This window comes from Peromyscus maniculatus, chromosome 2 (genome assembly GCF_049852395.1).
Source record: "Peromyscus maniculatus bairdii isolate BWxNUB_F1_BW_parent chromosome 2, HU_Pman_BW_mat_3.1, whole genome shotgun sequence".
In the NCBI taxonomy this organism is placed as follows: Eukaryota; Metazoa; Chordata; class Mammalia; order Rodentia; family Cricetidae; genus Peromyscus; species Peromyscus maniculatus.
In genome coordinates, this window is record NC_134853.1 from 6,385,656 (window position 1) to 6,411,517 (window position 25,862).

Sequence of the window (25,862 nt, forward strand, 5' to 3'; positions counted from 1 at the left end):
ACCCCAATGCTAAAACCAAAACCAGACAAACAAACGAACAGCTCACAGGGCTCGAAGCGTCCTGGAGAAGATAGAAGGTTATCTAAATAGGTTTCTATCTCTCTGAAATTACTTTCAGCATCTGTTTTTTCTTGCTAAACTAAATATGGAAAGCACTGACTTTTCTGTAGGAAAGGATTCTCCCTTACACTTGTCATGTTTATGGTGTAGAGTTCATCGACTGTGGAAATGAGAGCCAAGAGGGCTTGTTCTCTGGGAAAATGCTCAGGTTTCCAAACACACAGCACATGCAGCCCCTTGTCATCGAAACACTGAATTCAGAGAGGAACATGCAGCTACAAACACTTTAGCACCAAGACATTTTATTTTTAATGTCGCCAAAGCCAACAGCAATAAGGTGAGCTTCTGGTCACCTTTGACCCTTCTTAAGGCTGAGTAAAAATGAAGTGCTTAAAATTAAACCTCTTCCAACAAGCACAAATCTGGTTGCAATGCAGCAGGAGGTCCTTGCTTCTGGCGGTACAGTACACTTACACCAGAGCTGTCAGTAAAGGTGAGACTGAAATGAGAAAGTGCACCCGAGTCCTAGCCTAGCCTCTCCTGCCAGCACCTCCCCCCAACCCCCCCCCCCCCCACCCCACCCCCCCCCCCCCCCCGTCCCCAACCCCCGCCCTCAGTGGAAGAGAAAACAGAGACATGAGAAGATTAGTCACAAGTCTGGAGAACAGAATTAGCGAGGCTAGCTTCCAGGCAATTCTGGGGTTACAGTATTCGGGGTTTCTATCTGCTACTTAGAATACTCAGCATGTACCCTTGCAGCAATAGTTATCTTCACGTTCGGTGCCTCTAGGACCCGCGCATGCACACAGACACACACACAGAGCCTTGCACCCTAGGCAAGCGCTGTCCTTGCTCGGGGCTCTCGGGAGAGTTCCCACCAGGCCTTTGGGTCCCTCACACTGTGCTGCCATTCCTTGGTGCATACAGGGTTCTACAAAGCAGCCTCAAAAAAACAAAAGAAAAAAGACACTTCCTGGCTGTAAGCTCACTGAAGACTGGAATTGTGGACCAAACAAGAAATTTTGGATGGTTGGTGAAAGGTAGGATTTCTGAGACCCTCGGGAGCCCTCTTCTAGAAACTTCTGCGGGCGCTGGCTTCCCTGAGTGCAAGGATGCATTTTAATGTGACAGCCACTTGAGGTAACAGATGGGGTCGGTAGCTTGCTGTGTATTTTCTATGTTTTTTAAGTCTTCATTAAGAATCTGAAAACTCATAGTTGTCTACAAGCAGAAATGTTAATCTACTCACGAGAGAAAAACATAAATAATCCCCAAAGCTCAGATGCAATCAATCAGAACTAACCTTTGTTTTCATAAAAATTCATTTCAGGAAATTCTGCTACGGTCCTAATTAATACCTAAACTGGATGTGTTCTCAGTTAAACACAACCTATAAATAAGCATTTGAGGTAAGTTATAACAAATGATTTTTAATGTCATACTTGGCTACATAAATGAAATTTACTCCAAAAAATCTAGTTAAACATTGAGTGTGGATGGCTCCCACAGGTATGTGCTATGCTTTTTTTCTATTTATAAAAGGAAATGTCTCTGTTTTGAAGAATGTCTCTATTCTTCCAAAACAATACTACATCAAAAAGTGACACGTGCTAACCTGCTTTAGAGTGGACATCTGGCCTTTGTTTACACTGAACTGTATTAAATACTACAAGCGAACAGTTTAGTCCGAGAGAGCTGTCTCAGCCCATCGCTGCCACTCTGCACCATCCTAAATGACTGACTTTCTGAGCCTCGGATTCAAATCTGCTTAAAAAACAAACAAGCATATAAAAATCTACTCCAGAGAAGGCTGGGGTACTGCTCCAGGGAGAACCTGTACTTAGCGTATGCAAGGTCCTGAGCTCAATCCAGCACCACTGAAGAAGAATGTGTTTGCATGTTTCTAAAGAGAGAAATGCGATGGGTGTTGGATGTTGGGAAACTCCTCTGCAAATAGTCACCACACCAAATGCTAATCTGTCTCCTCGCTTCCGTTTCTCCCCATCCCCCACAGCGTGCAGAATGACTTTTGATCGGTTTGTTTAAGAAAAAAAATTAACTCCACCTCCAAGGAACAAGACATCACACAAAGGAAGAAAAATTATTAAAATATGTTCTTCAACACCCTCCTCCCTCAGCCCTTGAGAGTTTCTAAATCAATGAGCTGGATATTATATTTGCATATTAAAGCCAAACAACACATTAATTTATAGAGCTGAAGGCAGAACAAGGTGTCCTTTTGTCAAAACAAGTAATTCAAAGCCTATGCACAGAAAGCAGCAATTAAGATTTCTGTTAGGAGCTGTGACTACAAGTAACACAACCAGGTTACTAGAAACACAGAAGACCTCTTCCATATGTACAACTGGGTGGTACTAACTACAAAATAGTCAACTCACTGGCTGTGTAATAGTCTGATGCTGCTGCCAGAGCCTAAAACATTTGGGGAGCAATCCTTACTTGTACCTAATCCAGAACTTCATTCCCTCCTGACTTTCACTACTTATTCTACATTCACCAACAGCACATTGATAACACATCTGCTATCCATAGTACCAGGAACTCTAGTCACATATGGTGGTGCACATCCCATGTCTTTGAGTTCTGGCCTCAGCATCTCAAAGGATCTCATAGAGCAGTAAATGGGATCAACACATAACTGGAACCCAGGCAGCAATTGCTGAACTGAATTCAAAAAAGAAAGGCATCAGGGCCTTTCTAATTACCCCTGGTGAATCCATCCACCTTAATACCAAACCAGGACCAATTCCACCAGAAGTCTCTTAATATAATGTCTAAATTATCACATAAAAATTAAGAAAGCACAACCTCTCCATAACCTACATATCTTAGCATCAACACCAAAGAAAACTGTCCCTTCTAAAGGCTTAAGATTATCCACAGATGGCTAAGAAGGACACTGAGTCCCCAAAGTACACCCTCAGCTAATCTGCACTATTTTATGAAAAGCTTTCATGTTTTTTACACTGGACAAAGTCTGACACACAGCAGAGACAGCCTTAGCTGAGCATCACTGCCCACCTCCACGAAAGCCAAGTCCAGGAGTCCAAGCAAAGTCCTTTTCACCTGGGCACTACTAGCTCTATTATGTATAGACATTATTCAGTAAAATAGTGAGTGCTCTTCCACAAACTCCATGTCTCCAGAAAACCACTTGACTCCATGGGCAGGAAATCTATCCTGTACCTAGGAACATCCCCACAGTTCTACTTGAGTGACCTTCCAAGAATGTAGGTGCAAAGTCTGGATCACAGCCAGTCTGCCAGCCATCTCTCTTCCAGACGAGGAAACACTTCACGAGTTCACCTTACGTGACATGAGTTGCTCGACAGAGAGGTCTCAATTTTATGACACATTGGGCCTTTCGGTCCCTTGCAGCCAGATCCCATGAGTTACCCTCTCCAGCAGGAAGACTGTCAAGAGCCTTCAGTCTTGAGACCCAGACACAAAGCCTCCCAAGTAGTGCCTAAGACAAGCAGTAGTGCTGTCAATGAATGACTGTCAACGAACCCAAGGTGTCTTTAGAATCACTGCAGGAAGGATATGAGTACAGAGATGCAAAGGGCACTGTGAAATGATGCTAGCCCTGAGAAAGCGGGATTCAGAATGGTAGAGTCATTTGCTTTACCATTCTAACTCATGACCTAATGGAGGATCGTATTCTGTGTTCGGCTGACAAATCTCCCATCTCCTCTGCAGTGTTTTCCTATCCTATAGCTTTCCCGACTGAACTATTCATTTTCTGAAGCAACCATGGCATTTCCTATACAGAAAAAAATCAGTAGAGATTTACCAGTATGTTGAGGGTATAAGTGAAATCCCCAGTGGGGTTCAGTCTTACCCTGGGAATTTCTTTATCAACTACTTTGAATGTCAAGGTAGTAATAACTCTTAGCTACTTTTAGTGGGCCCTGAGGAGGTGAATTTTTACAGTCATTTCCTCAGATAAGAAAGCCATCATTTTCTTCCTTATTAAGCATCTCAAATTACAGTTTCTAGCCAGATTGTTTAGCACACTAGTTTTAAAGCCCCTTATGAAAGAATACTGTAGTTTAAATAGTCAAGCTATCAGATGTATGATTCAGCAGCCACTTGATCTACCTTATGATGGAGTAAACAGACTGAGAGAAAAATGTATCTTAGGAAATCCTGTTGTCTTTCATTACAATGCAATATACAGTTCTTTGAAGCATTTGGAATTTTTCTACCTGATTGATAGGTCTGCTATGGCTTAAGATGCTATTAACAGTGCTTTAGGGAGCATTCAGCTTCCACTCATCAAAAACACATCTGCTTTGCTCTCTGAAAGCCGAAGAGGCATGGCACACTTCTATTCTTCCAATCCAGTTGCATAGTTGAGGCAAATTCTATTGTGCTTTGAAGCAGAACTCACAGTAGTTGTTCAAATCTAAAGAACTCTGACTTGCAAATGCAAAGTCGTGGTGGAGCTCACCTTTCTCTGGAGAGTATGCTAATGATATGCGTGGTCATAGCCTTTCCCATGGCTATCCATGGAAGGCAGGCTTCTACCAAACAGCAGCAGGAGCATTAAATGAACCCAGCAGAAGTGGTAACAGATGTATCTAAGCTCCTCCCTGGAAAAAAAGAGGGGAAAGCCTTCCAGTCTTGTTGAGGTATCCAGCCCTCAATCAGCCCTCATGGCTGTGTATACTGAGTGTCGTTGGTTTGAGGAGTGTGTCTGTAGAGGTTTAAGAAAAGAAAGTAAGAAGGCACAGGTGTTTCTCAGCTCGCCATATTCAACTCAACCAACAAAACAAGTCTTCCTTTTCCAGGCTTCAGCGGGGACGTCTACAGAGCAGAACTGGGGCTCTCGTCCTGCCCAGGGTCTGCAGAGGAACTTATTGCTTCTGAGAAAGGCCCAGGATAGGTCTGTGTGGGGCCTGGGAATCCCTTCTGCAGACCAGTTTCTTCGTGGAATTCCCCCTGGGTGCTGAAGGCTGGGCATGATGTAGTCCGGGCATATTTCTCAGCTTTGTTGGGCTGGCCCACCAGCTCACTCACAGTGCTCAGCGGGAACTCTCTGCACCTCCGTCTCTGCTGTTCCTCCTCTTTGTACTTGATAGAGTACCAGGCCAGGAAAATAAAAATAAAGCCAACGAATTTGAGGCCAGCCGCCAAACCGAAGTAGACAAAACGAAACGACGTCACGTTGTACTCCCAGCAAGACCCCTGCACGCCACATTCCTGCTGCCAGAGCATACAGGTGGTGTCAATCACGGCTCCAAAGTAAATTGGAGTAGGAATGTATGCTGCAGTCATGGGGAGAAAGAGAAACACAAAGGTATAGCACGTCCCACAAGAGAAAACAGATCTGTCATTAACAAAGCCTGTCCAATGCCAAGAGAAGGATTTTTGTTTAATTGAATTTTCTTAAAGATATGTTCATCTAATTGCAATTTACTTATGAAAATAAACAGCAAACACTTAGCATCTTTCACTTTACAACTCAGGCTATCTCTGTGCTGATTAGGTTGATAAAAATAGCTACTGCTTTCCATGGTTCCCAAGTTCTTACACTGGACACTTTCTATAAAGTTTTGACAGTGAGACCTCAGTAGAGTCAAAAGAATTTTCTGTTGCCAAAAAACGCCAACACAAAATCCTTTCAAACTTAAAATTCTTGTCCCCTTTATGTCAGGTTGGAGCAGGATAGAAAGACAGGGAATGTTAAGGGAACATGGGAATGGAAAGAGACCCTTCACCCTGGAGTCTGGTTGAAGTCTCTTGAAGCTGAGAGTCAAGAATTTTAGCACAAAGGGCTGGGGAGGTGGCTCCCTGGGTAAAGTTCTTGCTGTGTATCCTCGTGGACAGGAATCCAGATCTCTAGACCCCACATGGAATAAAAAAAAAAAGCTGGGCGTGGCAGCGTGTGTCTGTAACCCCAGAGCTAGCAGGAAGATCTCTGTGAACTCAAAACCAGCCTGGTCTACATAGTAAGATTCAGGCCAGTCAGGACTATGTAGTGAGGCTCTGTGACAATAAATACATATATAAACAATAAAGTAGAGAAACAATTAAGGAAGATGTCCAGATGTCAACCCCTGGCCTCAACAGAAGTCTCACACCCCTGCCAGCAAAACACACACACACACACACACACACACACACACACACACACACACACACACACACAAACACACACACACACACACACAAGTTCAGCACAATTAACAAAATAAACTGTAAAGATTGTCTACAATATTCCTTTTCATAGGGGTATTTCAAAAAAAAATGTTAACATAGCAATAAAGCATGCAAAAGGTCCGCATGGTAAGGACTTTTCTCAGCTGTACACCTGTTTTTTGTTAGTTTGTCTGAGAGTATCACAGACAAGATCTCAATGACCTTGTTTATAGTCAAAACACATCTTAACTCCATGGTGATCCAGTCTAATGAGGGGTTTCAGCACAACCCTGTGACTTACAGTTTTGTCTTATCAGCCTACAGTCCCATCCAATTCACCCAATTCACTTACTGAAATAAAAAAAAATATTTTTTTAAGAAGTTTCTTAGATGCTCTTTAAACACAGTAAGTTCAGAAGCCACCAAAATTGGATATATGGCTACTGGTAAGACACTAGATTGCAATGCTCTCCTGAGAAGCGCAGGACCACACGCAGGTGCATACTGTCTTTGTCCTAAGCGCCTCCCACTAGCATGGGCACGTGTATGCTCAAGTATGAGCCACTAAGTGTCCACTTAGTAAACGCTACTGAACTTCCTACTGTCTCACCCTGAAATGCTTCTCTGTAGCTCAGTGGAGAACCCCACCCCTCCTGAGTGGGGGTCCCTGACAGAGCAAGTTTGGCAGGCTGCTACAGGATAGGGCTGCACCTTCCACTCAGACCCACTGCAGTCGACAAGCCCCACTTCAAATGGTAACTTCACAAATGTGTTTGGTGTGTGGAGAGAACTGTGGCCTACAATCCATCTTTGAAGCTTCTCAAAGATCCAGGAGGAGTAGAAGCTCTGTTGTCTGGGCTGTGTGTAACAGGCACCTCTTTCAATTCCACAAGAAAGCAAACTTAATTAGATAGAATTCCACCACACCCTTTGCCAAAAAATGTGCCCCCACCTCTAACTCACCCATCTGGCTAATGCCATTTCTCCTTTCGATCCCTGGATCATATGGACAGCACTCTGCTGCCTCTGTGTCTTCCGGGGACCTCCACTTGATCAACTACCGAAGAGCATTGACTTAAAGCCTCTGCCACTCAACACCCCATAAATCCCTTGATACAGAGCCTATTCCTTTCTGTGCTTGGCATCCTAAGAACTTCCGTGACTACTCAGTGCAGAGGTAAGACCTGGATAGGTTGAAGCAGGGAAGGAAGAAGGGAAGAAAAGAAAGCGGGATGAAATGGAAAAGGACATCTAGGGCTGGGTGGTGGCGCATGCCTTTAGTCCCAGCACTGGGGAGGCAGAGGCAGGTGGATCTCTGTGAGCCCACGGCCAGCCTGGTGGTCTACAGAGCAAGTTCCAGGACAAGGGCTACCCAGAGAAACCTTGTCTCAAGAAAGAAAAAAAAGGAAGGAAGGAAGGAAGGAAGGAAGGAAGGAAGGAAGGAAGGAAGGAAGGAAGGAAGGGAAGGGAAGGGAAGGGAAGGGAAGGGAAGGGAAGGGAAGGGAAGGGAAGGGAAGGGAAGGGAAGGGAAGGGAAGGGAAGGGAAGGGAAGGGAAGGGAAGGGAAGGAAAGGAAAAGAAAGACACTTAACAGCTCATGAGTCTGTGAATTTAAAGTAATTTCTAATTATTGGAAACAAGGTCTAGGGGCTGGAGAGATCTACTGCTCAGCGATTAAGAGAGCTGACTGATTTTCTAGAGTTATGACGCCCAGTACCCACATAGGCAGCTCACAACTACCCTCACTCCATCTCGGGGTATCCAGTGACTCTGGCCTCCTCTGTCTGGCATCTGTTCTCCCATGCACATGCCTACACACACACATAAATGCACATAGTTAAAAAACAATAAAGTAAATCTTTAAAATGAAGCCTACTGGTAAAATCAAATGGTAACTTTCTTAAAAGGACTAAGGAGTGTGTGGCTTTGAAATTTGGGGAAAATCAAATTTGGGTGGTTATCTTAACTACACTTCTGTACACCCAATATAAATGAAGACAGAATCGTGCTAGGTAACAAGTGCCAGGTGGTGTTCTTTCCTGGCTTATAATGATTCTGCAGGTGACTCTCCTTTACCCCAAATTCATGTCAAATAACCCAGCTCCTGTCAGAGAGGAGCAGAACCAAAATAAGGATTTTTTTTTCTCTTTTTCAACTCAATCATCACTTTGATTGACAAATTCCTGTCTTTGAAAACATCTTTTTTTTAACCAGGCATGTGGCACACAACTGTAATCTCAACATTCGGGGGGAGGAGGAGGAGGCTGGAAATCACCATGAGTATGAAGTGTACCTTGGAAATTCCAGGCCACCTAGGGCTATACACACAACAAGACCCAGTCATAAAGAGATAAATAAATGCAACACCCTGAAATAACAACAAAGCAGCACTTTTTAGCTTAGGGCAAAAAGCACAAGGCATAATTCTTAACAGTGTGCAACTGTATTGAATGCTCTGTAACCAACATACTCTAACAACAGAATCTTCAAAAACCTCCAGAGGCCGATTAGCACCAAACAACGAACCACACCGGGGGACTTTTTCTGCGGGAGGTTATTGGACTCGGCGATGGCCTTAAGGCCATCAACCCTGACTCACTGCACACAGAATTCCAGGGAGTACGAATGTCTCAAAGGAGAGGAAGGTGCCATTTGAAGATATTTCACCCTTCAAAACTGAAATGCGAATAATTAAAAACAAACCAGTTTTTTTCCCTTTGTCCCATGGACAATGGTACTGATTAGTCCAGGGAAACCCCAGCTGAAGAAAACGACAGCCTCCACTTAAGGGGAACTAAGCTTGAGGAAGTCAATTGACGGATTGTCAAACAGATGAGGCGGGGCAGCTTCCAGGTCCGTTTCCCACTTAGGGTCCCAAGACTTCAAGGAGTGATGCGTTACCTTCCTGCTCTGTTCACGCTGACACCCACAAGGCTTTCCTTGTTGGGGTGTGAAGCCTCTCTGTACTTTTGTGACCATTCTTTTTTGCTTTTTAAGATCTTTTCCTCAGAAAACTCTACAGATGTACACTTCAACCAACCCAATAAAATTACCCTAAAGCAGTAAGAAACGGAAAGGGTCACAAGTAATATACACCCCGGTTTCTTTCACATTGGTGTCAAAAGGCATCAAGAGACCAAAAAGCCAGGATAACAAAGTCATTACAAATTTCTTGATTTCTTATTTCTTACTGTATAAAACTCTAGGGGAATTTTGTACTAGTTTGTATTCAGAGTCAAAAAGAAACTAGCCTAAAATCTATTTTCTATTGTCTTGTCCAATGACCTTGTCAACTTCTAGTTCAAATCAAATAATGAGGAAGTATAAACGCCCTCTCAACCACAAACCTGTCTAATTCTACCCCAACGACACCAAGTGACTCAGTTTGCATTTCTAAAGGACCATAGCATTTGCCTGCTACAAAGAGGAATTTAAGGCACAATTGGGAATTCAGGGACATACCAAGTGTTCGCAACAAAACAAACTGCATCCCCAGAGCAAAGGGTCTTTCTTCATCTTCCACAGACCTAGAGGGAGGAGAAGGAAAAAACGGTTTAAAACAGTGGTTCCAAGAAAATGCTGGTAAAATCCAGCCTGCCTTAAGCAGAACCATAAACTAGGATGCTTTCCCAAAATATTTAATCCACTAGAATGCAGTAACAGTCACCAACCAAGACTCCCTGAGTAAATCACAGATGAGACATGTCTCCACCAGAGGCTGATTAATTCTGTTTCTGGGTGAATAATGGAGAAGGAGCAAGGTTCTTGGCTGAAGAGATGGGGGCTCCTCTAAACGAGCACCCCAAATCCCTTCTACTAAGAAAAAATTGTAAACATTTATCCTAACCATTGTAGTCTCTTATTCTCTTTCTCTGTCTGTCTCAATGTTCCAGAATTGAAGGTGTATCCAATGAAAATCATTTTCATAATTCTTACGAGATGGGGAGGGGTGTCCTAGCTAATTTTATGTGAACTTGATACAAGCTAGAATCTCAAAGGAGGGAACCTCAATTAAGAAAATGCTTCCATAAGATCTGGCTATAGGGCATTTTCTTAATTAATGGTTGATACGAGAGGGCCCAGCCCCTTGTGGATGGTACCATCCCTGGGCTGGTGTTCCTGGGTGAGGAAACCATGATGAACAAGCCAGTAAGCAGCACCCCTCCTTGGCCTCTGCATCAGTTCCTGCCTCCAGGTTCTTGCCCTGTTTGAGTTCCTGTCCTGACTTCCTCCAATATAATGTAGAAGTGTAAGCCAAATAAAGCCTTTCCTCCCCAACTGGTTTTTGGTTATGGCATTCCATCACTGCAATAGAAATCCCAACTAAGACAAAGTAAGAGCAGAAATTACAGGCATACTCGCATGCACATACACATATACACACGCATAAATGAAGAGCCAGAGAAATGAGCTTATTCAAGCCATGTTCCCCCTCACCTAAAATTGATGTTCTAAATAATTCTCATGTGGGAGGAAGATTGGAACCTATTGATTTTGCAATTAGCAGAGATTAAAAGACCCTTCTTCAGAGACTTGCTGTTAGAGGCCAACTCATAAATTGCCATGCTTGAACACTTCGGAACATTTGTAAAGTGAAGCGGCCCTTATATAATCTACTTAACACTTTTTTTTATAGAATTACAGTGGGAAAGAGTGAGATGTTTCAGATAAGTCAATTTACTAACGGGCCACACAGTTTCCACATGATGGAGTACTTTGTGCTTTTTATCTCATCCACAGAGGATCTAGGTGCAGGATGGGAAATACTTCCAGGCCCAGGGCCCTTACTGTCTTTTCCTCATATTCCAATTGTCTCACAGCAGTTTGCCAGCTCTGCATACATGGTCTCCATCAGCATCTCCTGATCGTGAATAAGCCTGTAGGCCTTCTATGCCCTGTTTTCTATCCACTCAGGAAATGTCTCTCTCAGTGTCCAATGAGAAAGAAACCAGAGTGTGTGAGGGGTACAGGCTTCTCACTCTCAGTGAGCACGGTGCTTCTGGCCAGGTAGCCAGCATTATGACCTTGGAGAAACCAGGAAGAAGAGCAAGGACTGACTCTCTTCCTCCTGTGTCACTGAGCCACATCCCTGCTCCCCTCTAGCCCACAGCGTCGCTCTTCGGGCTTTACCACAGTATCCCCTCCTACCTCTGCCCACCACAGCCTATAACGAATAGATCTGAATGTACAGAACCAAAGTAGCTTCTATGTCCTCTCCTAGAGGGAAAAAAAAAAAAAAAAAAAAAACAGGATCTGCAATACAGCAATGAAATCGCAGCCTGACTGGCAGCTCACATTTCCAAGTTCCAAGGAGCTGTCCTTGATTCAGCTCTAGGACTTTATACAATAGGAAAATTAATGAACTCAGCATTTTGAAATGCAAACCCAGCATAATCCTTCATTGATCCCAGAGGTGCAGTATTAACCATCCACGAGGGTGGAGGTGATACCCTTTGCAATATTCACGAACTAGCCACTTTGCCAAACTATTTCCACCCACCTCGAGGGTCTGGCTTCTTGGCGCTAACCCAGAGACGGCCTTCAACTCATGAAGTCTAACCTCATAGCACAAAGACTTCAGACACTAAAAGCACTGGAAAGAAAGCTTGGTAAATAATAGGAACAGAGCCCAGCTGAAAAAAAGAAACTTCTAGAACAGGCAATGGTTCAGCCATCTTTTTCTCTCTGGTTTAAAGCTCTCCCTTAAACCAGCAGGAAATGTGGGGTGCCCTCCTGCGAGCTACTCTTTCTATCCCCCAGTTTGCTTCGCTTCACTCGTCCTACGGTGCGCTCCGCAGCATCTGCTGGGTGCCGTCCTTACCTGAGTGTTACTATAATGGCTGATGGCTGGGCACAGGCTGTGATGAAGGTAACTATGAAAAGGAAGACCAAGAAGGGGATGAGGGTATTGCAGGTGCGTTTGCACTTCCCAGACACAGCGTAGCCGTTCTCATTGAGATAGGTTTTCACAATGACCACGCGGAGCTGGCTGCGCTGACCCACTGTGGGCGGGGTGATCACTTGTCGGCTCTGGACGCAGGCGCACTCCGTGTAATTCCGAACCTGAGTAGCAAACAAAGATTAATGGTATGCCCATCAAAAATAAAACGTGGAGGTGGAATGTTGACAAAGTCAGAGTGTTAAAAAATAACTGTAAGATTTTAAATGCACAATATTGTACACAAAACATTTGGTTTCTTAACAGCAATAAAGGGTCAAAGTTTGCCTTAATAATAACAAAACCCGCTGGTCAGATGGTTTAAACCTAAACCTCTCCAAGCTTTAAACACTGAATTCTATGACATTTACATGCCATGTGCTCATTTGAGGTCATAAATACACATGGCTTTGATCACTGTTGAACTTGTAGACTTTCCAGTTAGGGAAGCCCCTAAAACAGGAGCCAGATGATTTTTATTTGTGCTCACCAGAGTGCCTAGCATAAGTGTGAGCACACAATGAAACCTAAAATAAACATTGGTTAAACTCCTAACACAAGTGTGATCGCTTCAAACATGCCAAGTGATGTGGCCTCAGAATGATGGCTTCAGTACCAATGATGATGAACTTGCCTTTGGCTATTCCAGTATAAACACTCTCAGTCCCTTCAACAAGCTAGTGACCTCCACGAGTAGGAATGAAGAATCCATCACTCCAGTCTGTCCTGTAGCCTCGGCTCTGTAGTGCTCTGGGCTCTGACAGACTCCAGCTGTCTAAAAACCCCTGCTAGGCCCAACGTCACTTGTTCCTTTTCCCCCCACACATATCCATGAGTCCCTGTTGATGTATGATATGCCATTAGAGGGCACTGAAGACAGAGGAGCAAAGGAGACTAAATCTTCTCCAGTAACTTCTCAAACTTCTACTGAACACAAACACAACAATGAAAATGAAACCCTTCTTGTTGGTGAGTACTCAGTACCAAACAAGCTAACAAATATTAACGTGCTCAATTATTTCTTTGCCTAGTATCTTCCTTTTCTCACTCATGGTGAGTTCTGAAAACAGCAGTAAGAACGGGTTGCCAGGGGGTCGTCCATTTAAGCAGGAAGGACTTCCCAAACAACACCGTAGGGATCACTGCCAAGAAACAATCTCAGGAGCTCAATAGGGTCACCTCCACAGCCCAATAACGACGTCATATGCAACAGTCATTTCCAATTTATCCTCTGGTTCCAAACTCAGAAAACAAAAGTGGTACCCCCAAACTCTAGGTCAACGGTATAGTCTCTGAAATCTGCACAGAATGGGCGAATGCATTTTAATCTTTAAATTAGGGCAATCGCCGCCAATCTGTTCTCATGCCAACAGCCAAATTGGGCTCAGTAAAGAATAGAGTAGAATATAAAAACCTTCTCCCACAGTATTAAAGCCTATTTATAATTCTCAGGGAAGAGAATTCTCAGAATAGACTATTCTTCAGCTGACAGAAATATCTTACTCTGCAAGTTAAGGGGGCGGGGGAGTGAGCTGACATATAGTCTTATGAAAAATGGGCATCACCCATCTTCACAGACACCAGTTAGAGGACCAGCCCCCACAGTCTCTAGTCTCTTTTTTCAGCACCAACTCTAGTCACCTTGACCTTCAAATCTGTTACAAAGACCCTGCCAGAGGACCAAATGGGAAGCCCGGAATCCAACCTTATCAAGTTTCCCTGAGTTGGCACGGGATGTCAAGTAGGAGTCAGCTGATGAGGACCAGAACTCTACACCCCGATTCTCCCAGCACCCCTGGCAACAGTGATAGCCCTGCACAATTTGTCTCTCATGAGGTGTTTTTCAGAGTCACTTCAAAGGCTATTCGGAGTCTCATGAACAACGGAACCTGAAGTCATCATGGGTGCACATGAGTCCCATCACATTCCTGTCTCATGATGCTGAATTAATTAGAAGAGAGACTTCTGGCGTATACTTACCCCGGTGCTAAGATTCCCACTATTAACACAGCCAGCCAGGCACGGGTTGAAGTATGTGATTCCATCTGATCCGCAGACTGGCTCATATTCATGTATTTTACAGCCACAATTAACATTGCAGCTTCCTGTCAGATTCCTATGGGGCATGGTGAGAGAAGGCCTGAGAGAGAGAGAGAGAAGAGAGAGAGAGAGAGAGAGAGAGAGAGAGAGAGAGAGAGAGAGAGAGAGAGAGAGAGAATGAAAAACATCAAGCAAGGCTGAGAATGAAACTAAAAAGAACATTCTTGGTAGCAAGTGAATTTGTTTTAGAGACGATATTCCCACGAATGGAACTTACGGTGCCATGAAGTAGTCGCCCTCTATAGTCATTTCCAATAAACTTGCAACAAAATGTAAAGAAAATATTTCTGTCTTCATTAGAATAGATGAAATTGATTTAAAATCAAACTATCTGCCTGCCTCAATCTCACTGTCCACTTTGATTCAACAGACTGACCTTATGTCTGAGTTAGTGATTTCGACCCTCATAGAACTCCTCACTGGGAAACACTTGGTTCTGTGTCTTAACAAGTAGGAGTCGTGATTTATTTCATTTTATTTTATTTTGGACCTGCTGGGGATTAAACCCAACAATTCAGGCATACAAAGCCTGAACTCTAGCACTGAGGTACATACCCACCTTAATATATATATATATATATATATATATATATATATATATATACACAAATTTGTGAGGTATATATGTGCTATTATAATGATCCAACCAGATTAATTGCCATATCTTTCATCTCAAAATTGATTGAGTTTTTGAACTATAAAATAGAGAAAATGTGTTTCATTACTGATTCTTTAAAATCATTGTGAGCACATAGACATGAAATCCATCCACTAGCCACAGTTATCAGCGTGAGTTCTGTTTATCAAAGACTTGACTTGTTCTAGAATAATTTACCAAAGGAACACAAGAATTCTAGAAAACCAAGAGGAAATGATTTGCAAAGGTGGCTGATTAGGAACCCTGTCACTAGTTTGACAGAAATATCCAAAGAAGAAAGATTAAGAAGAAATCACTAGAAATGCCCAGATGCAACTCACAGTCAAACATGTTTCCCCATGAAGTCACTGTGCTGGATACAAAGAAATGATGCACTATGAAAGTTCAAGAAAAATCCATTCAAGGAAAATCCATTCAAACCATAACGATAAAGGGAGAAATGCGACATGTAAAGGCACAAAGGTGAGGAGAGGATGTAAAATGGCAGGGAAAGAGGGGCAGGCAGGTTCCCGGGGGGCCACAGAAGAACAAGATTGACTCTAAAAAGCTCAAAAGCAAGGCAGTATTACTTGACATGTTGTAACCATTCTCATGCAGTAGTGGTAAAATACTGTTCCTAAAGCTAACTAGGTCAGCAAGGGCAGATGTTTCATGCATCTGTCCCTTTATCCATTGTCCATCCATTCAACAAATATATCGGAATGTCTGGTATGTGTCAGGACTTATACTTCAGTGAATATGTTAGTATAACTTACAAAGCAGCACAGCCCACCCACCCAAATGCATTGCTCTACACACTTAGCATGTATACTCTTTATTCTATGGCTTCTCACGCTGTGATAACTCAAATTGAATGAAGAACCAAATTCAAACCAATACTACAGTTGTATCAAGAAAGCGCCCTGACAAAGCAAAAGTCAAATAAATTCTGTCCTCCCATCTTGTCACTCCACAGAAGAAATTTAGCTCAAGACATAATCATTATATTTATAAACTCTTAGTCTCAAGACATTTTAATATTTGAATACACCCCAAAGTAATTCTAAATGAGTGGTTTGTAACAGGGACAATCTTATTCTCCCACCCAGGGGACATTTAGCAATGTTGGGAGACAGTTTTGTTGTCCTAACTAAGGGGTGTAGTGGACATCTGTTAGTGTTATACAAGGATACCTCCAAACACAGTACAATGCTCCAGATAGCTTCCCCCTTCCACAAAAGGGACTACCTAGCCCAAATGTCAATGGCACTGTGGACAAGTCTTCAGACCAATAAGCACATTCTGCAGACGATGAAGTGAGGTTTTAGAAGCCCAGTGCCATGTTAACTACATACAGTGGACATGCATGGACATGCAGGACAGTAGATTCACCTCACCAACACTTTAAGAACTAAGCTGCAAGCCATGACAAGATTCTAAGAGCTTTTCCAATCTGTGTGCTTAGTCTAAAACTGACAGATGTCAATACCAGGCCAACAGCTGCTATTGCTGCTAGTTAGAAGTTGCTTGGCCTTTTCCTTCTGACAGCCTGCTCTGCCTTCACGTGTAACAGCCACACATTACAAAGGCCTGTCTAAAGCCCAGCAGTGGTGGCGCACACCTTTAGTCCCGGAACTCGGAGGCAGAGGCAAGAGGATCTCTGTGAGTTCAAGGCTAGCCTGGTCTACAAAGCAAGTTCCAGGACAGCCAAGGCTGCATAGAGAAACCCTGTCTTGAAAAACAAAATAAAAAAACAACCAAAAAAAAAAGTAAACAAAGTCTATCACTTAAGAGAATGTCCACTCAAGAGGAATAGCCTTAAGCCAACATCAACATATGCTTTAAACACATCAACAAGACCTTTCCTCTCAGACCTGTCTTGTTGGCTATGTCTGTTTTTATCTCGGCCTCTATTTCAGAGAAATAATATAATATTAACAAGCTCTAAGAAAAAATTGAATTTAGGGGCCTGGAGAGGTGGCTCAGAAGTTAAGAGCACTTGCTGCTCTTCCAAAGGACCCAAGTTCAGTTCTCAAGACTCACATCAGGCAGCCAACACCTCTAACTCTTACCAAGGAATAAGGTGCCTTCTTGTTGAAGAATGTTATTTTAAGGTGTGTTACTTTTGTTTATGTTGCATTTGTTTAACTCTGTGAAGCAGTATTATTGTGCCTGTCTAAAACACCTGATGGTCTAATAAAGAACTGAATGGCCAAAGCAAGGCAGGAGAAAGGATAGGCAGCGCTGGTAGGCAGAGAGAATAAATAGAGGGAGAAATCTGGGAGGTGAGAAAGAAGGAGCCAGAGAAGGAGGAGGACTCCAGGGGCCAGCCATCCAGCTATGCAGCAAGCTATGGAGTAAGAAACAAAGAAAGATGTACAGGAATAGATAAGGAAAATCCCAGAGGCAAAAGATAAGTGGGATAATTTAAAGTAAAGAAAAGTTGGCAAGAAACTAAGTCAAGCTAAGGCTGGGCATTCATAATTAAGAATAAGCCTCTTTGTGTGATTTATTTGGAAGCTGGGTGGTGCCCTCCCCCCCAAAAAAAAGAGAGCCAAAACAACCAACAACAAATTAGCATACCAACTTGGGGCTTGAATATCGATCTAGAGCCTGAGAAAGCTGAACAACAACAAAATATAAAGAGTATAGGGCCCCTTGAAAAAGTAAAAACAAACAACAACACCTTCTGGCCTCTGTAGACACCCCACATTTGTGACATGTACTCAATGGACACACACACGTAAGTGAAAGGAGACAGAGGTGGTGAGTTCAACACCAACCTGGTCTACATAACAATTTCCAGGCCAACTTGGACAACATAGTGAAATCATGTCTCAAGTAACAACAGCAATAATAGTAACAACAATAATGAAAATACTTTTAAAAAGAAAATAAATTAAGGCAACAACTAGAATTATGGTGAAAAGAAGCAGGTATTCATGAAAGAGTCATTAAGAGGAAAGGTCACCACGGAATGAAAGAGAAGGGAGCCAACAGGGCTCAAGCCTCTGCACTGGGCTGATTTGCAAAGAATCTTTGTTTTTTCTTACTGAAAATAGAAATTTTTTTCTCACATACTATATCCTGATTTTGGTTTCTCCTCCCTCTACCCCTCCAAGTTCCTTCCCACCTCCCCTCCCATCTAGATCCACCCCCTTTCTGTCTCTCATTAGAAAATAAACAGGCTTCTAAAGGAGAATTATAAAATGAAATGAAACAAAACAAAAATCTAACACATCCGAATGGGACAAAACAAATAAGCAGAAGGAAAAGAGCCTGAGAAAAGGTGCAAGAAACACACCCACTTGTTCACACATTTAGGAATCCCACAAAAACACCAAACTGGAAGCCTGTATGGTTGAGAGAGAGGGAGAGAGAGGGGGGGATAAAAATAAAAAGAATCATTTGTAAGAAGAATGTCTTGCTTGATTGTCAGTAACTCACGAGAACATGGACTGTTACTCTCACACAAGGCGCCATCCTGCTTCTCTTCTAAGATGAGATCAAACAGGGCGTGTTCAGCACAGTATGGCCGGATCCCACACTGTGTTCTAAATAGTGCAAGGGCTAATCTCAAAGCACTAAGAAATCCCTCACTTGTCAGGAGTGAAGCCATAACGGGAACAGAAGATGCACAAGGACCACTTAGGGTCCACTGCACTTATTGGCACAAAGGGACCGGGTACCATCTTTCTTGCCTTCTCGGGCAAGACAGCCTTCTAAATGAGATGCTCCTGTTAACTCATGAGTCAATGGAGGAGGATCTCATTTTGTTGTTTTTGAGACTGAGTCTCATGTAGCCCAGGTCTTGACCTCACCATGTCGCTGAGGATGACACCCTGAACTCCTGATCCTCCTATATCCACCTCCCAAGAACTGAATAGTAGGTGAATGGTCCCTGTGCCGAGTGAGTCAATGTAAATTAACTTCAAGTGAGGCACAGGACGTTAATATCAAATATTTTACAACTCCAAACTGCTAGCATGAGCTAGAAAAATGGAAGGGGTCTCCAAGATTATCTAGCAATGTTGCTAGCTTTAAATACTAGGAAACAATGTGAGATATAATGATCTGCCCTAAAATACCAAGACTGTCCTTAAGAAAAGCAGCCCTAGAGAGTCAACGACAAAATAAACATAAATAAAATAAAAATAACCACACTGGCTAATCTTTATCAATCAATGCCTAAGGAACAATCATTTATTTAAAGTACTATGTAACAACAAAGCATATCATTGTATAATATGATTTAAAAGCAAATCTCTGCCATAGGGCCATTACAGGTCGGTGTGTAAGAGTGCTGTTAGACTCAAGAGAGCACACACACACCAGCACTCTATCTCATCAGCCCTACCTCAAGATCTGAAGACCACTAGGCCTTCCTTATCTAATAGGCACCTCACGGTCTATAATTCAAAGAGGAGATCCTAAACCTTCTTTTGCCTTAGGTTTATCCCTATTAAAATATAAAATTAGGAATCCAAGTATATTGTACTTGAATCACATGAATTAAAGGAGGTTGATTAGCACAGTAAAAAAGTAAGGAAAATGTTCTCTGTCTCTGTCTTCCTCTCCTGTCTCTCTCTGTCTCCCTGTCTCTCTGTCTCAGCCTCTCTCTTCCCTGCCTCTCCGTCTCTCTGTCGCTTTCTCTCTCTTTCTCTGTGTCTCTTAACTGCCTCATCTCTTTGATTTGTCTTAGTCCTCTAGAAAACTTCAGTCAGAATATTTCCTTCAGTTCCACTTAATTTTTTTGGCTTCATAATAAAATCCATTTGGGGTTATTAAAGCTATACAACTGCTAGATGAAAATTCTCGTCTGTCATCTCATCATTTAAAATCAACATTAGCAGAGTTCTGCTTTTCTCCATGTACTTTCAATAAAAGATCTATATAAGTCATGAAAGTTATAAAAGATTGTAGCTGGAGTTTTCCTGTGTCCCGGCCTGCCAGCAGTCAGGACAAATCTCTCCCACTGGCGTCCCCCAAGTAAACACACTGAGGCTTACATTACTTACAAACTGTATGGCCATGGCAGGCTTCTTGCTATCTGTTCTTATATCTTAAATTAACCCATTTCCATAAATCTATACCTTGCCATGTGACTTGTGGCTTACTGGTGTCTTACATCATGCTTCTCCTCATGGTAGCTGACCGTGTCTCTCTGACTCGCCTTCCTGTTCCCCCAATTCTCCTCACTGTTAGTCCTGCCTAAACTTCCTACCTGGCTACTGGCCCATCACTGTTTTATTATCAATCAATCATAGCAATACATTCACAGCATAGAGAACATCCCACAACAAAAGATCTGTATATGTTACTCATTTGTTCTTGATGAGAACTGTACTTACTATTGCTTTTTACACAAGAAAAATGAAAGTCTGAGACCGTAACACAGACAGTAGGAGCTAGGAATGGATTTCAGTCCAGTTTTATCTCCACTGTGTCCCCCTACACCTCCATACTAGCAGGTCAGCTCTGTGTAATTGTCCACAGGTGTGCTTCTTTGAGCATGAGCCTGCTTCCTAAAGAAAGATCTAACACAGCTTCCAATGGCTCTCAGCTTCCAGAAATCCTAGTACTAAAATTAGAATGATCCGCACTTAATTGCAGCTTCAAATTCACAAACACTGTGAACTTTGGATGTTGCAGCTGCCAAACCGAGATTGAAATATCCCTGTTACGTGGCTGTCCTGTCCAATAGTTACCGCCACAAACAGAAACCTGCCCTTTTTGGACACTTGATGGCTCAAGAAACCACCATTGGAAAGAGTTTCGGCAGCCACTAAGGTCACAAGATCAGAAGACTTGAAGATGATGTAATAGGCTTGACTGCAAGCTCAAAGAAATGACACCTGAGAGATGAAAGATAATAAAGTTGGAGTCACTGAGTGATGTCTCAAGAGACAGTACTGGTTGGAAATGTAGCTCACCATCAGATTTAAATCAACTTTTAGAAATTGTTTGAAGGTAGAGTAGGGGAAGGTGGTCAGTCTCACTATGCAATGAGTTTTTATCTAAAGTCTTAAGCCATGATTCTCATAATAAATGCCAACCCTTTGGACCATGGGATGATTAAGACACACCTGTGAAGAATACACATCACTAGCCACAGGGAGCAAGCCAAACACATCACTTAATTAAACTGCAGGGAACATGATCTTGAACTGGGAACAGATCAGGCTATCAGCTAAAGTTCCTGGGATCTTTCATAGGGAAAGCACATCAACTTCTTAAATCTGAAGTTCCCTTTACATATTCCTTGTACTTTATTATGGTTAGAACGTTAGATCTAACCACTGGACTTGAGGGGCACTGGTTATCGGACATATTAAATGGATGCTCTACTGGACCAGACCCTCAGCCCATCACTTAAAATTTTAAGTGTCCTCTCCTTCATCTCTTTACTTACTTTATAGAATAAAACTTACAATGTGGGTGGGCCACGATGGCACGTGGCCCCTTTAATCCTAGCACTGGGCAGGCAGAGGTGAGCGGATCTCTGTGAGTTCAAGGACAGCCTGGTCTCCGTAGCACGTTCCAGACAAGCCAGGGCTACACAAAGAGACCCCATCTTTAAAAGAGAACAATGTGCCATGTGAGGCCCTTAATGAACAGAAACAGAGGAGGAGTGGATTGAGGGAAGGGCAGTGGGGAGGGGGGAGGGAATAGGAAGAGTGGAGAGAGGGAGACTGTGGTCCAGGATGTAAAATAAATAAATAAAAATGTTTTAAAAAGAGAAAGATGTGTAAGTCTAAATAACAGATAAAAAAACTAAAGTTACTAAGGTAACCAACCACATACCATTGAGTGGGTTGTACACGGAGGAAGAAAATCACCGAAGTCAATAAGGCTCTCACTTTCCCTACACTCGGTAAGCAGCATGCCAAAGAGGCCCTGTCACTCAAAACTGTGCACTCTCGTCCGTTCTCAGAGTATCTTCCCAGAGACAGCTGGAAAGCCCCGAAATTCTCCATGAAAACTGAGGGTCTCTTTTGCTAATTCACAAATGTCACTGAAATCATTATGCAAAATGCTGGGATACCTGAGTCTCCCTGCAATGCCCAAAGCTCCTGAATGGGATGATCGTTCTTGAATGATCACAGTCAGATGAGGGGTACAAAAACCACGGATCGAGAAAACTAAATGCGCATTTATGTGGAGTTCTTGCTAGATTCAGCAACACAGGGTAGCATTCCTGCTCACAGGCAGAGACCTGGTGTCCACTTGCCTTCCAGAAGAGTAAATGGACTTGCTTTCCAAATAAGCCTTTGTTTAACTATAGCCGAATGCTCTAAACTGGAGGCTGGGAATGGGAGGAGGTGACCTCTCACTTTCTCCCTTCTGCGCTATTTTAATTTTTCAACATGCTGAGATTGGCATATTCATCAATTTTCCTCAGGAGGAAGCAAAGATCCAACAATATTGGATCGTGTGTGTGTGTTTGTGTGTGTGTGTCTGTGTGTTGGTGGGGGTGTCGCACAGACAGACAACACTGAAGCTATTACTGACTTTGAAAATAATGCTGTTTTAGATACGACAGCTTGTGTGGAAAGTGGGGTAGAAACCTCATTTCCTCACTAACATGGAGCTGGTTGCCCACCAAGAAAAACAAAACAGAGATAAAGAAAACTTGAGGAAAGGGATTAAAAAGGAAGCATCATTAGGAGTTTGGAAGGAAGAAGAAGGAAGATGATGGGCCTAAGAAAATGGATTGTTCAGCAAAGATGAGGGCCTGCTAAGACTGGAACTCATAAATTTGTTATGGAGCCAATCAGCACAATTACGTAATTCCCCCTGGTGATGCTAGGGGACTAGAGGCAGTTGATTCGGGGTTGGCAGGGCAGGGTGGTATTAAGCAAGGGCTTTAGAAGACTTGAGGGACTGTTAGTTCCCAACCAGGTAAGATACAGAGTCTGGCTTCCAGACCTTCTAAAAATACATTTAAAATAGAAGCAGACTAGAGTTGAAAGAGTAGAGCCACAGGGTGTTGAAGCCACAGAAAGAGTGACACCGGCTTCAGGACGATCGCAAGCGGACAGCTGTGAGTTTGCTGGACTTAGAGCTGGGGGTCTTGCAGAAATCCCTTCAGACAGGCTGGCTCTTGATCTAAAGGAATTTTGCAAGACTCTAAGTTCAAAGTCATCAGACATGCTGGGAGCACACACAAATGATCTGCAGAGGAACACAATGGGGCCCCTAGCCAGGGAGATAAGCCACGAATGGACTCTCATCTGGATTCTTACCACCAGCTCCAATTCCGAGCCCAGAAAACCATCAGAAAGCTTTTCTCTGGAGAAAACAGTAAGAAATTCAAGAAACTAAACTTCTAGATGTTGGCCACTCAGACTAACCCTTTCTTTCTTGCATTGAGGCTGGCAGAGGAAACAGACACACTCTGAGCGATATCAGCCTGAGTGCAGTCAGTCTGGAAAGCTCATTGTAAGTAAACGGGCAGGGGTGGGGCAGCCTTTAAAACCAAATGAAAACGTGAGGCACCGCAGTGAAGAAAAAGACTAAGAAGACCTGACTCTCTAAAACACCAGGATGCCAAGAAAGGGGCAATCAAACTTCAGTAAGAAAAAAGTTACCCTTGGGGCTGGAGAGATGGCTCAGAAGGTAAAAGCACTGACTGCTCTTCCAGAGGACCTAGATTCAATCCCCAGAATCCACAGGGTAGCTCACAACTGCCTATAACTCCACTTCCAGGAACCCAATACCCTCACACAGACATATATGCAGGCAAAACATCAAAGCACATGAAATAAAAATAAATTTTAAAAAAGTTATTCTCAAAATTTTTTTAAATTATATGAAGAATAGAAAACAAGGCTTTTGGAAAAGAGTAAAACATACAAACTTATGAAATATGACATGATAAGTTAACTCACAGAAAACCAGTTTAGACGTTCCAACTGAAGAATAACAACTGTCTCAAGGAATCATGGGAGAAATAAGGAGCCTGGGGAGGTTTGAGAAAGACCACCACCCGTAGGCTCACTCATTTGAATGTTTAGTCACTGGGGATCTGCACTATTTGAAAGGATTAGAAGGATTAAGAGGTGTGGCCTCATTGGAGAAATGTGGCACTGGGGGTGGTCTTTGGCTCTGAGGTTTCTAAAGCCCATGCCAAGCCCCAAGTCTCTCTCTGTTTGTCTATGGATCGGGACGTAGTTCTCAGCTACCGCTCCAATGTCTGCCTGCATGCCGCCACCATAATAAAGTATAAAACGCTGAAACTGTAAGTAATCCCCCAATTAAGAGTTTTCTCTTATTCTAGTTGCTTAAAAGTGGTGTCTCTTCACAGCAATAGAACAGTGACTAAGACAGAAGTTGGTAGAGCTGGGTGGCGGTGGCGCACACCTTTAATCCCAGCACTCAGGAGGCAGAGCCAGGCGGATCTCTGTGAGTTCAAGGCCAGCCTTGGCTACAGAGCGAGATCCAGGATAGGTGCCAAAGCTACACAGAGAAACCCTGTCTCAAAAAAACAAAACCAAATAAAAGATAGAAGTTGGTACTGGGGAGTGGGATATGGCTGTGACAGGCTTCACCATGTTATTTATTGTAGGAAAATGGAAGCCTTTGGACTAGAAAAGCAGTTGAACATTTTAAGCAGGGTTTTCTGTGCCATCCCAGTAGGAACATAAAAGACCGTGGTGCTGAGAGTCATGTGATGATAACGGCCTGACTGAAGAGGGGGAAATATTAGTAAATGGCCTAGAGACTGCGGCTCTTATGATAGTTTGAAGAAAAATGTGGCTGCTTTTTGCCCTTGTTCTCCCCACATACCCCCCCCCCAAATCTGTCTGAAGCTAAATTGGAGAGTTTTAGATTAATGGCATTGGCAAAGGAGATTTCTAGAGAGCCTAGTATTGCCCCTGTCTTGTGGTTATTAGTGGTCACTTTTATGCAGATCTATAACAAAAGGAACAAGTTTAGCAAGGAAAATACACAGTTTGAGAAGCAAAGGAGTACCAGGAAATGTAATGTGGAAGACAGACGTTCCAATGCTCAAGGAGATAAAAAGTTTAAAGAAAAGCCCGATGTTAAATGGAATAAATGGAGTGGTGACTTTAGAGCAAAACCCTACCCATCTAAGCTTCCAATTTGTGAAAAGGAATTAAAGAAATGCTTAAGTGGTGAATAAAACCATCAATAACAGAAAACTGATGCAAATGTAATTGAACAATGAGGCCAAATTCCAGCTCCATTGAGCAGCATAACTTGACAACTTCAGCCACGTGGTTCTGGCTTTAGAGTCAAGGATACAAGAAAGGGGTTGTGGAATCACCCTTCATGGCTAAGAAAACCTGCTGAGGCCAGGGATGTGTCGGGGGTGTCCTGCATGGAGGCCCAGAGAGGCCATTGCACGAAGCTGTGAAGGTGAAGCCTGGATTGTGTTGAAGGTCCCAAGAGGTTGGAGATGTCAGAGTTGTGTGAGAGCTGCAAAGTAGATGTGGAACCAGCCCAAGAGAGAAAAATAAGCTTCATGGAGTTGGAAATCTGAAGGATGCTTTGACCTCAGACATGGAGATGTAGAATCTGGAGCTTTCGCTGCTGGTTTTTGGCTTGCTTTGGTCCAATATTTTCCCATTTTGCTTCTTTTCCTTCCTTTTGAAATGATAATGTATATCCTGTGCCATTATATGTTGGAAGTGTGTGTTCTGCTTTTTATTTTGACCTTACAAGGGATTACAGTTAAGAGACTGCATGAATCTCAGAAGAGACTTTGAACACTGGATTTTTAAACCATGCTGAGGCTGTGATAGACCATGGAGACTTTTTATGTTAGACTGAATGCATGTTTGAATTATGATATGGCTACAAGCCTGTGGGGGCCATGGAGTGGAATGTGGTAGTTTGAATAATAATGGCCCCTATAAGCTCATAAACATGAATGCTTAGTCACCGGGAAGCAGAACCATTTGAAAGAATTACAAGGATTAATGGCATGGTTTGGTTG

The 25,862-nt window shown here is 43.0% G+C and overlaps 1 protein-coding gene across 3 annotated transcripts in view; it reads right to left on the bottom strand.

The window, feature by feature from the left end:
- Positions 1-672: 672 nt before the first annotated feature.
- Slco5a1 (solute carrier organic anion transporter family member 5A1) overlaps positions 673-25,862 on the bottom strand; it is a 147,125-nt gene continuing 121,935 nt past the window's right edge. For all 3 annotated transcript variants that reach the window (XM_076563710.1, XM_076563711.1, XM_076563709.1), the window contains 4 exons: positions 14,143-14,302; positions 12,046-12,287; positions 9,687-9,751; positions 673-5,351 (listed from right to left, as the gene is read on the bottom strand). In XM_076563710.1, the coding sequence (XP_076419825.1) occupies positions 4,891-5,351; positions 9,687-9,751; positions 12,046-12,287; positions 14,143-14,302 (928 nt within the window). In that variant the 3' untranslated portion in view covers positions 673-4,890. The remainder of the gene's footprint in view (positions 5,352-9,686; positions 9,752-12,045; positions 12,288-14,142; positions 14,303-25,862) is intronic.